Source organism: Littorina saxatilis, linkage group LG13 (assembly GCF_037325665.1).
Source record: "Littorina saxatilis isolate snail1 linkage group LG13, US_GU_Lsax_2.0, whole genome shotgun sequence".
In the NCBI taxonomy this organism is placed as follows: Eukaryota; Metazoa; Mollusca; class Gastropoda; order Littorinimorpha; family Littorinidae; genus Littorina; species Littorina saxatilis.
The window spans coordinates 28605759-28617375 of NC_090257.1; the positions used below are offsets into that span (position 1 = coordinate 28605759).

The 11617-nt window shown below is 40.9% G+C and overlaps 1 protein-coding gene and 1 long non-coding RNA gene across 2 annotated transcripts in view; both read right to left on the reverse strand.

Moving 5' to 3' along the window:
- The window catches only part of LOC138945457 (uncharacterized), a 350740-nt gene that overhangs the window by 20969 nt on the left and 318154 nt on the right, over positions 1-11617 (reverse strand). The window lies entirely within an intron of this gene.
- Positions 5279-11430, reverse strand: LOC138945448 (uncharacterized). Its single transcript, XM_070316872.1, has one exon. It carries the CDS (start codon positions 11377-11379, stop codon positions 9988-9990), a length of 1392 nt encoding a protein of 463 aa, XP_070172973.1. The 5' UTR covers positions 11380-11430; the 3' UTR covers positions 5279-9987.

Here is an 11617-nt window from a genome sequence, read left to right on the forward strand (position 1 = left end):
CACCCACACGTGCATGCAACCATACTAGCTCTCACACACACACACATAATCAAACACACACACGTGCATGCAACCATACTAGCTCTCACACACACACACATAATCAAACACACACACATGCATGCAACCATACTAGCTCTCACACACAAATAAACAAACGCACACACATGCATGCAACCATACTCGCTGCACACACATGCATGCAACCATACTTGCTCTCACACACATAAACAAACGCACACACATGCATGCAACCATACTAGCTCTTTCACACACACACACACATAAACAAACGCACACACATGCATGCAACCATACTAGCTCTCTCACACACACACACACACACACACACACACACGGCACACACATAAACAAACGCACACATATGCATGCAACCATACTAGCTCTCACACACACAAATAAACAAACGCACACACATGTATGCAACCATACTAGCTCTCACACACACAAATAAACAAACGCACACACATGCATGCAACCATACTAGCTCTCACACACATGAACAAACACACACACATGCATGCAACCATACTACACTACTCACAAGAGCTTAAAGGATCACTATGAGAAAACAGGTGCTCAATAAAATCAGTTCGCTACTGTTATTTATTTCTCAGTCAAACCAATTTGTTATAAATTCTTGTTCAGTTGTAAGTGGGCGATGTTGTGTTAGTGGGAAAATTGCACGGGATTGATCTCTACTACTGAGCTTGGTAGCTAAAGAAAAAGCGAAAACTTGCGAAACAGGACCTTGTTTTGGACCGTTCAGCCCGAACACATTGCACAAGCCACATGGAAAAACCATTATGCACGTGCAAGCACTGCTGTTTATGTGTGAGATGCTGTCACTTGCTTGGCTTTTTGAGAAGACATACCACCAGTAATAGGCATTATCTGACAATGCCTCCACGACGAAAATTGAACGAGTTTGAGAGGGGACGAGCTGTTGCATGGTTCCAAGATGGTGTCCCCAAGCGAGAAATGGCCAGGCGACTTCACGTGTCCATCTCGGTCATTGTCAGACTCATTCAACGTTTCACAGCCACTGGGAGGGTCCAGGAAAGACGCAGACCTGGGCGACCAAAGAAGACAACTTCACGTGAAGATCGTCTCATTGAACGACTAGCCTTGCAAACAAGAACAGCCTCTTCCAGCATTATTCGAAGGCAGCTGAGGGTGGCTACTAACACCAACATCAGCCAGCAGACCATACGGAATCGCCTTCATGGGTTTAACCTCCGTTCTCGTCGCCCAGCTGCACGGCCACGTTTAACTCCAGCCCATAGGGCAGCACGCCGCGCCTTCTGCAGACGTCACGTGAGGTGGACACGTCAGCAATGGTCCCAGGTCCTGTTCAGTGATGAATCACGCTTCACCTTGAACCACAACGACGACCGACTGAGGGTCTGGAGGCGCCAAGGGGAACGCTACATTGACGCCACTGTCCAAGAGGTGGCCTTTGGTAGAGGTTCTGTAATGCTCTGGGGGGCCTTCACCACAGAACACCCTTGTTTCATGTACAGGGTAACCTGACTCCAGGCCTCCGATACCGGGATGAGATCCTTCGACCGCTGGCTGTGCCTACACTGCAGCAGATGGGACCGCAGGCTGTCTACCAGGATGACAACGCTCGCCCCCACAGGGCAAGGGTGGTCAATGACTTCCTGCAGCAGTCTGGAGTCAACAGAATGGAGTGGCCAGCATGCAGTCCCAATCTCAACCCGATTGAGAACCTCTGGAATGAGTTGGATCGCAAAGTGAGGAGCAACCACCCCCCTCCCAAGGATGTCCAGCACCTCTATCAGATGCAGCAGGCTGAGTGGCAGGCGTTTCCACAGAGGATCTTCACCACCCTTGTCAACTCTATTAGGACTCGCTGCGTCGAGTTCAAGAACAGCCAGGGCGGTTACACGCATTACTGAACTTTTGGGAGCATCTGAATGCCATGTCTTGTGATTTCAACGACTTTGTGAAATTAAATTTCGATACGTACACACTTTAATAAAATGTACAGACCAAACTATTGCTCGAAATTGAAGGAAATGTTGTATCGTTATCACTAAAGCATTGAATTAAATGTTTGCCAAATACCAACGCATTAGCTTTCTTATTTGGAAAGTTATGAATTTGTGTGCAAGTGATCCTTAACTTTTTGTGAGTAGCTTAGCTCTCTCACACACACACACACATAAACAAACGCACACACATGCATGCAACCATACTAGCTCTCACACACACACACACTCACACACAACCATACTACATGTAGTCCACACTCACACTATACACACACTCAGAAGACCGTAAAATTCATTTCAAAACAGTATGTATTGGAAAATAATCTATTATGGATAGGTTACCCACATACTGCAACAAGTCATTCAGGTCTACAGATGGTGTAAAGAGCAATGATAAAACAGAATTGTAACAATGAATGAAAATTAAAATGTAATAAGGAATACAAATTTCAACATTCTGCAAAAGCCTCATACTTGCATAAATTAGCTGGATATACAAGAGTAAATTATCATGCTTATTAAAAAAATGCATGTAAATACTTTTTGTCTCTCTTGCTATCTTTCTTTCTTTCTTTATTTGGTGTTTAACGTCGTTTTCAACCACGAAGGTTATATCGCGACGGGGAAAGGGGGGAAATGGGATAGAGCCACTTGTCAATTGTTTCTTGTTCACAAAAGCACTAATCAAAAATTTGCTCAGGGGCTTGCAACGTAGTACAATATATTACCTTACTGGGAGAATGCAAGTTTCCAGTACAAAGGACTCAACATTTCTTACATACTGCTTGACTAAAATCGTCGCCTCTTACGACATGCTGGGGAGCATCGGGTAAATTCTTCCCCCTAACCCGCGGGGGGTCTCTTGCTATCAAAGCCTGTGCAAAGATGCATAATGTATACACACTCTGATTGAAACCTGATAAAAAATACAAGTATGCTGCAAATGCATCCAAAAAGATTAACAATAAAATCTTATCACAAACATAACAAAGTAAGCAACAACCCACTCTACACCCCCCCCCCCCCTTTTCTAAAACAAAAAAATAAGATAGGTTAATAATTTGAATGTTTAACAAAATACAATTTAAAACATTTGTTTTTATTGTATCAAATGTTCTCTTCATTAACCTTTTGTTTTAGACGAGCGCTGTGGCGGGGTGGTAAGACGTCGGCCTCTTAATCGGAAGGTCGAGGGTTCGAATCCCGGCCGCGGCCGCCTGGTGGGTTAAGTGTGGAGATTTTTCCGATCTCCCAGGTCAACTTATGTGCAGACCTGCTAGTGGCTTATCCCCCTTCGTGTGTATACGCAAGCACAAGACCAAGTGCGCACGGAAAAGATCCTGTAATCCATGTGAGAGTTCGGTGGGTTATAAAAACACGAAAATACCCAGCATGCTTCCTCCGAAAGCGGCGTATGGCTGCCTTAATGGCAGGGTAAAAACGGTCATACACGTAAAATTCCACTCGTGCAAAAAAACACGAGTGTACGTGGGAGTTTCAGCCCACGAACGAAGAAGAAGAAGAAGAAGAACTTTTTTTTTATTTATCTGTTTCGGATTACTAAAACACTAATAATACATGTTAGTCAAAATACTGTTCTGACAGCATTAAAATGAATAAATTTAAAGAAAACAAGTCGCGTAAGGCGAAAATACAACATTTAGTCAAGTAGCTGTCGAACTCACAGAATGAAACTGAACGCAATGCCATTTTTCAGCAAGACCGTATACTCGTAGCATCGTCAGTCCACCGCTCATGGCAAAGGCAGTGAAATTAATAATAATAATAATAATAATAACGGGCATTTATAAAGCGCCTTATCAGAAGTTCAAAGCGCGTGACAACAATACATGTATACAAAAATCATACAATCACTGTCAGATTCAAACAACACATCATGCACATCCCCAGACTCTATACTAAGGAACTATCCGTAGTGTTGTTGGAACAAGTGAGTTTTCAAATTGGACTTAAAAGATGAAATGGATGGAGAGTGACGTAATTGAAAGGGGAGTGAATTCCATAACTGAGGTCCATAATACGAAAACGTGCGGAAGCCATGAGCCTTGCGTTTAAAGCGACCTTGACAGAGAAGTCGAGCATCATCAGAAGAACGAAGGGTGCGAGAGGGAGTGTAGAGAGAGACCAGTTCAGAAAGATAGGCAGGTGCCGATTCAGAGATGATATTGTAGCAGAAGCAGGCAGCTTTATACCTAATACGTTCAGATACAGGAAGCCAGTGAAGTTCTTTCATGAGAGGAGTGCAGGGTTGTCGATGCTGTGCTCTGAAAATGAGACGTGCAGCAGAGTGTTGTACTTTTTGCAAGGGTTGGAGAGTGGAGTCAGGGCAGCCTATGAGAAGGGAGTTGCAGTAATCTAATCTGGACAGAATGCAGGATGTAACGAGAGTTTTAGTGGCATCAACAGTGAGAAATTTTCTTATGGAACCTATTCTTCTGATCTCAAAGTAACATGTCTGACAGACTTTTTTGATGTGTTGTTTCATTGAGAGGTGGGAGTCCATGATGAACCCAAGATTCCTAGCACTATCAGAGAGAGAAATGTCACTAGAACCTACTGTGATGGAGGCTGGAAGGGAAGTGGTCGAAGAGGAAGCTCCAGAGAAAAGAAGAAATTCAGTCTTGTCATCATTTAACTTGAGCATATTGTTTGTCATCCATGATTTAATATCTGAAGTGCAGTTTTGGAGAGTGTGCGTCACCGCTTGGATTTCTGTAGGCTTGCATGCTTGTTGGAGTTGTGTGTCATCTGCAAAGAGGTAGTGATTGACTGCGTGTTGCTTGATGACGGCAGATTGACAAGAAGAGCGGAGTACATGTAGTAGTTGCGCTAAGAAGGATAGCACACTTTTCTGTACCTCTCTTTGTTTTAACTTTCTGAGCGTGTTTTTAATCCAAACATATCATATCTATACGTTTTTGGAATCAGGAACCGACAAGGAATAAGATGAAAGTGTTTTTAAATTGATTTCGACAATTTAATTTTGATAATAATTTTTATATATTTAATTTCCAGAGCTTGTTTTTAATCCAAATATAACATATTTATATGTTTTTGGAATCAGAAAAGGATGGAGAATAAGATAAACGTAAATTTGGATCGTTTTATAAATTTTTATTTTTTTTTTACAATTTTCAGATTTTTAATGACCAAAGTCATTAATTAATTTTTAAGCCACCAAGCTGAAATGCAATACCGAAGTCCGGGCTTCAACCAATTTGGTTGAAAAATGAGGGCGTGACAGTGCCGCCTCAACTTTCACGAAAAGCCGGATATGACGTCATCAAAGACATTTATCAAAAAAATGAAAAAAACGTTCGGGGATTTCATACCCAGGAACTCTCATGTCAAATTTCATAAAGATCGGTCCAGTAGTTTAGTCTGAATCGCTCTACACACACACACAGACACACACACACACACACACACACACACACGCACGCACGCACATACACCACGACCCTCGTCTCGATTCCCCCCTCTACGTTAAAACATTTAGTCAAAACTTGACTAAATGTAAAAAAGCAATGTCATACATGTTTTACATTCCTGGTCAGTTTGTACCCGAGTTCACCTGAAATAAATTGATTCTTCTAATTCTACATGCAGGTATTTACATATAAATCTACCCTCTTTACACAACAAGAAGTTGCAGCTAATTTAAGAAACTAATATAGATGCTGCACATGTGAAAACAATTTCGCTTTCTATTCCTTATTCGTTTAAATGCTTCAAAAACAACAACAGCAACATTATCATATGTGACCCTCCACCACGAAATGAGTCGCATGTCACCTTTGCATGATTTTCATATTTTAACATTTTCCTAAAGAGTTTTTTTATGCTCTATCCAGTGGTGAAAACCGTTTTAGAAAAGAGCGAAAAATGTTTGAGTTATAAGCATGTGACTAAGGTGACCCTCACACTGTTACCAGACACTCTCCGGACTTATATCAAGCCTAGCGCAGAACCGCGCAAGGTGACATGCGACTCATTTCGTGGTGGAGGGTCACATATGTACATGCAAATTTTACTTCACATAAAACAAACTAACCATGAAGAATATTCTCCCTGTAACAGTATTCTGCTACATTGTTCTACCTATAAATTCTGTACAGCATTAAACCCTGAGTTGATATAAGCAAAGTCAAATGAATTCACATCTATACACTATTTCTTCAGGTGAACAAATCTAGTAAAGCAAATGTCATTCAAGTGGACAGGAAAAAGATGAAGAAACAGATTTTTTGAGGGGGGAGGGGGAATTGGTTTCAAAATGAATCACAACTTCTGACAAGTTTATAGTTGGGATGATGGTATCAAATTTGACAACATAAAAATTGGTGATTAAACCATGATAAAAATATTAAATTTAAAAAGATGCCTTCCTTCCCTTGCAAACGATTATTTTACATACGTATATATATAAATTATATATTATTACTTTATTTTTGCATGTTTGTTTATTTGTTGCTTAACGTCCAGCCGACTACGTAGAGCCATATCAGGACGAGGAAGGGGGGATGAAGGGGGCCACTTGTCAAGCGATTCCTGTTTACAAATGCACTAACCCATTACTTGTGTCCCAGAAGGCTTTAGTAAAACTAAATTAATACCTACTGGAAGATTACCAGTTTCCAGTATGTTAAAATAGGCTTAACCTATCTACTGCTGGGCTTACATCAGAACACTAACAGATTAAACTATACATGAATCGCGAGACAAGCGGCAAGAGAAGAGATTTTTTGGAAAAAATACAGGTGAATGAGCAAGAAGGCAGAAAAAAGAAAAGAATTCATGAAGAAAAAGAGGGCATGACAGGAAAGAGGAACCAAAAATCTACCTAACAGCAAACTAGAAAGCTCCTGCGGTTCCAAAAACAGGAGGGGCCTTTAATTTCATAACCGCAGTGCCCCACTGCGGGATATTTTTGCATGAAATGAGAGCATCCTTTCACATAATTATATTGACATACATCTAAAATAGCTTATTTTTCTGTGCAAATTTAGCGGGAATTCTCTGCTGCATTGATTTCCGAACATAGCTATGTCGGCCTGCACAGATTTGTGCAGGGTACAATTTTTGTTGTTTCAATTTTTTTCCATTCAATGGGATAGAGCCACTTGTCAATTGTTTCTTGTTCACAAAAGCACTAATCAAAAATTTGCTCCAGGGGCTTGCAACGTAGTACAATATATTACCTTACTGGGAGAATGCAAGTTTCCAGTACAAAGGACTTAACATTTCTTACATACTGCTTGACTAAAATCTTTACAAAAATTGACTATATTTTATACAAGAAACACTTAACAAGGGTAAAAGGAGAAACAGAATCCGTTAGTCGCCTCTTACGACATGCTGGGGAGCATCGGGTAAATTCTTCCCCCTAACCCGCGGGGGGTGACTGACACAAGTGTCAACATGGGAAATTAATTTATCAAAAGATTCTCACTCTGCACAGATTGTCTGACAGTTCTCTTCTAATATGTGTACAAGTGGATAGATGTTCTTACCCCTTGCTTAAAAGCCATGAGCTAGCTGATTTTAAATGAATAAAACACACCTAAAAAAACATAAAAGAGGATAAAAACAAGTCGCGTAAGGCGAAAATACAATATTTAGTCAAGTAGCTGTGGAACTCACAGAATGAAAGTGAACGCAATGTAATTTTTCAGCAAGACCGTATACTCGTAGCATCGTCAGTCCACCGCTCATGGCAAAGGCAGTGAAATTGACAAGAAGAGCGGGGTAGTAGTTGCGCTAAGAAGGATAGCACGCTTTTCTGTACCTCTCTTTGTTTTAACTTTCTGAGCGTGTTTTTAATCCAAACATATCATATCTATGTTTTTGGAATCAGGAACCGACAAGGAATAAGATGAAAGTGTTTTTAAATTGATTTGGACAATTTAATTTTGATAATAAGTTTTATATATTTAATTTTCAGAGCTTGTTTTTAATCCGAATATAACATATTTATATGTTTTTGGAATCAGCAAATGATGGAGAATAAGATAAACGTAAATTTGGATCGTTTTATAAATTTTTATTTTTTTTACAATTTTCAGATTTTTAATGACCAAAGTCATTAATTAATTTTTAAGCCACCAAGCTGAAATGCAATACCGAACCCCGGGCTTCGTCAAAGATTACTTGACCAAAATTTCAACCAATTTGGTTGAAAAATGAGGGCGTGACAGTGCCGCCTCAACTTTCACGAAAAGCCGGATATGACGTCATCAAAGACATTTATCAAAAAAATGAAAAAAACGTTCGGGGATTTCATACCCAGGAACTCTCATGTCAAATTTCATAAAGATCGGTCCAGTAGTTTAGTCTGAATCGCTCTACACACACACACACACGCACGCACACACACACGCACATACACCACAACCCTCGTTTCGATTCCCCCTCGATGTTAAAATATTTAGTCAAAACTTGACTAAATATAATTAGCAAAGGGACATAACCACTGCCAAACATGAGCACAGAATGATGATGCTACTAAAGTCATCTAAATTTTCTAATGATTAAATCAAAATTAATGTATTCAACACTTCTTTTGCATTCAGTACAAACATTTGCCATGCTGCATAGGTACAAGAACATTTTAAGTACATGTACAGTAGGCTATTAAGTATCTAAAGGTCCAAACACCATCATTTCAAATATTTTCACAATAAATAGTCATTGTCATTGATCATTTTCCTGATTCAATGTTTTCTATCCTTCTGCACTTTGCGAACAGGTTCTGCTAATGTTCAAACATTGCTCTCTGCTTGACTGAAAACACCTCTTTTGCACAAAATGTTGCAATATTGTGATGGTATAATTATAAATTTGAGAGCCAGTGAAGTGCTCTCCATTTAGTGTTTACACAGATCTATACAGCTGTTAGTGTCACCATTTAATCAATATTGCTATTTTTTCAAAGAGAACAGTGACATAAGCTACTAGTACTATCCCTACTAAAATGGCAAATGCCGCCATCCCTTACCTAACCCATCACAAGAAAACATGTATACATAGTACATACATGTGTATGTTGGAATGTCTTTGAGTTCAACTCTTTGTCATAGATCTACAAATCACTAAAAGAGAATGACTGGCAATGGCTTACTTAGTGCTTAAGTGTGCATGCTTTGTCGTTGTGGACATAGATACATAGTAAGTACCATAAATGGTTTCCGGTATTTTACCAGGGAAAATGTATGAAAATATCGGAAATAAAATCAGGAACTGTTCATTCTTTGTTTGACAGATTTATACTATAGACAAATATTGGGTAATCACTGCCCTTTAGTTTTACACTTGGTTTGACTGAATAGCCTGCCATTAAGATAGAATAAACAGCATTTAAATTACAACAACCAGGATTAGTAAACTCTGAGACTCTGACAGAGCATGAGAAATAATGGCAACTTCCCAGAACATTTTCTGACTGTTTCGGAAACCAAGCGTAGGTGTTGCTCTCAGGCTATGAATATATTTGACGGTAGCAACTACGTCATGATATGGGCCAAGTTATACCTTCGCAGAGTCAGCGGCACAAACGACGCACTGCAGATTATTGATGCCGCGGTAGGGATTATGACGAGTACTTGGCCTGTTTTCTTTTCATGCAGCGTGTAGCGGGCTGTAATAATCTGCAGTGCGTCATCTGTCCTGCTGAAATTACATAGGTGAGCGCCGGGCCTAATGAGCAGCGATCATGCAGTTATTGTAGGAAAATACGGTACTTTGAAAACAAGTTGATGTTAACCAGCATGATATCATTTATAACAGGACGTTATTTAATACATATAGTCATCAACCATGATATATACTCTGGTGACTGAAAGTGAAAGCCCACGTGCATTTATTATAAATATCCAGTTACAAACGTGTTTCATTCCATAACATAACTGACCACAAACAAACGTTACTATTAGATTTGTGGGAAGAAGCCTGGCTGCTCTGGAATAGAAACACTTGGTGCATTTTTAACAGAACAGCCTTCCTTCCCCTTTTTCTTGCCGCCCTCTCCACACTTACAGTTTGCACAGTGCTCTTTTTTGGGTTTTGCAAACGACAAATTGAATTCTCGCTTAAAAGCTTTTCTGTACACAGAAATTCCCACAGGCTTCTTTCCCGTTTGTTCACATGTGTCCTTATACATTGAGTACATCTTGCCCACATTTAGGTCCTGGGAAAGAAAGCGTTTCTTGTTCTTATCCTTCTTGCTCCTACCACCGTCGACCGTTGGGAAGGAACCTATGTGCCATCGAATGAAATCAGCGTCTTCTGGTTTGGTTTTGTTGACCGGATCCCTGCGGCCACGCTCATCTCGACCCGTGTAGACGCCACACTCTGTCTTCTTCATGGTATAGTCCACTAGCTTGTTTGTTATGTCCAGTGTTTTGGTGAAGAATGACTTGCACACCCGGTGCTCTTTCCTTTTATGGACGAAGAAAAAGGAGTGAGCTACTTCTCGTCTCGGCTTCTTCTGGGTTTTGACTTGTTTGATGTCGTTCTGTTCCACATGCTGAGCAATGAAAGCACGCTGCCTCTCGTACGATGCCAGGCTCCAATATAGTTTGTGGATGTCTTCACGAGCCTCTTCTGGGATTTTCTCAGAGCAACGAAACCGACACTTTGAACAGTCAATAGGTTGTACCTGTCTCGCTTCCTGTAACTTTCCTGCGACAGTTACGTACTGTTCTCCTTTATCCCGCATGGCTTTCTTCTTCTTCTTTTTCCATTCTTCTGGGTTGGCAGGACGTCTGGGCTTGGGTTCAGTGTGTTCTTGATTCGGCACACTCTTTCTCTTCTTTGCCTTTGGTTGCTTGGGTTCACTTGTGAGAGGCAATGCTGGACCCTCCACTGACTGCAAGGCAATCTGTCCAGTTAGGGGACCCACCGCCTTAGAAAGGCAGGGCTGTTCTTGTGGTGGTTGCTGTAATTGTAAATGTTGTAGCTGAAGTTGTCGCTGCTGCTGGTGGTGATGAACTGGCATCGGCAGATCCGCGGGCTGCATAGGCATCGACAGGCATGCGTTGCTAGGCATGTTTGAGGGAAATACGTTGTGACTGCCACAACCGTACATATCACCGGAGGTGGACGGCTGATCTGCTGAACCGTGTGTCCCCTCGGCAAAATGCTGCCTTGCCCAAGGTGCATGCATTTGTGACATTAAAAACAAGTCTCTTTCGTCCATTTCCCTCGAACCACCCACAGCAGACGGGCGCAGTGATAGAGCCTGGTGAAAGGAATCATGATATACTTGCGTCATGTTCGGTTTTGAGGCTGAGATAGGAGGGTATGCGTTGTTAGAATCCATTCTCTTGTTTTCTTCTGGGTCGTCTTCTTTTCTGGCCGGATTTCCGACAGGGTTGTCTGCTCTTGCACTCGGCGAATAATGAACTAGGTGCTTGTCATAATGCACGTAAAATATAGTTCTCTACTGGGATCGTAACCTTGACGTACGAAACTCAGCATTGTTCATTTATATGCACTTCAAACTCTTTAAAATATTTTTAGTTTGTTCAAATGAAAATAATAAAAGATAGGACAAATCT

What these genes read in the sequence shown, in the direction of transcription:
- LOC138945448 (XM_070316872.1), bottom strand. Translation starts at nt 11,379, where the DNA reads ATGGATTCTAACAACGCATACCCTCCTATCTCAGCCTCAAAACCGAAC.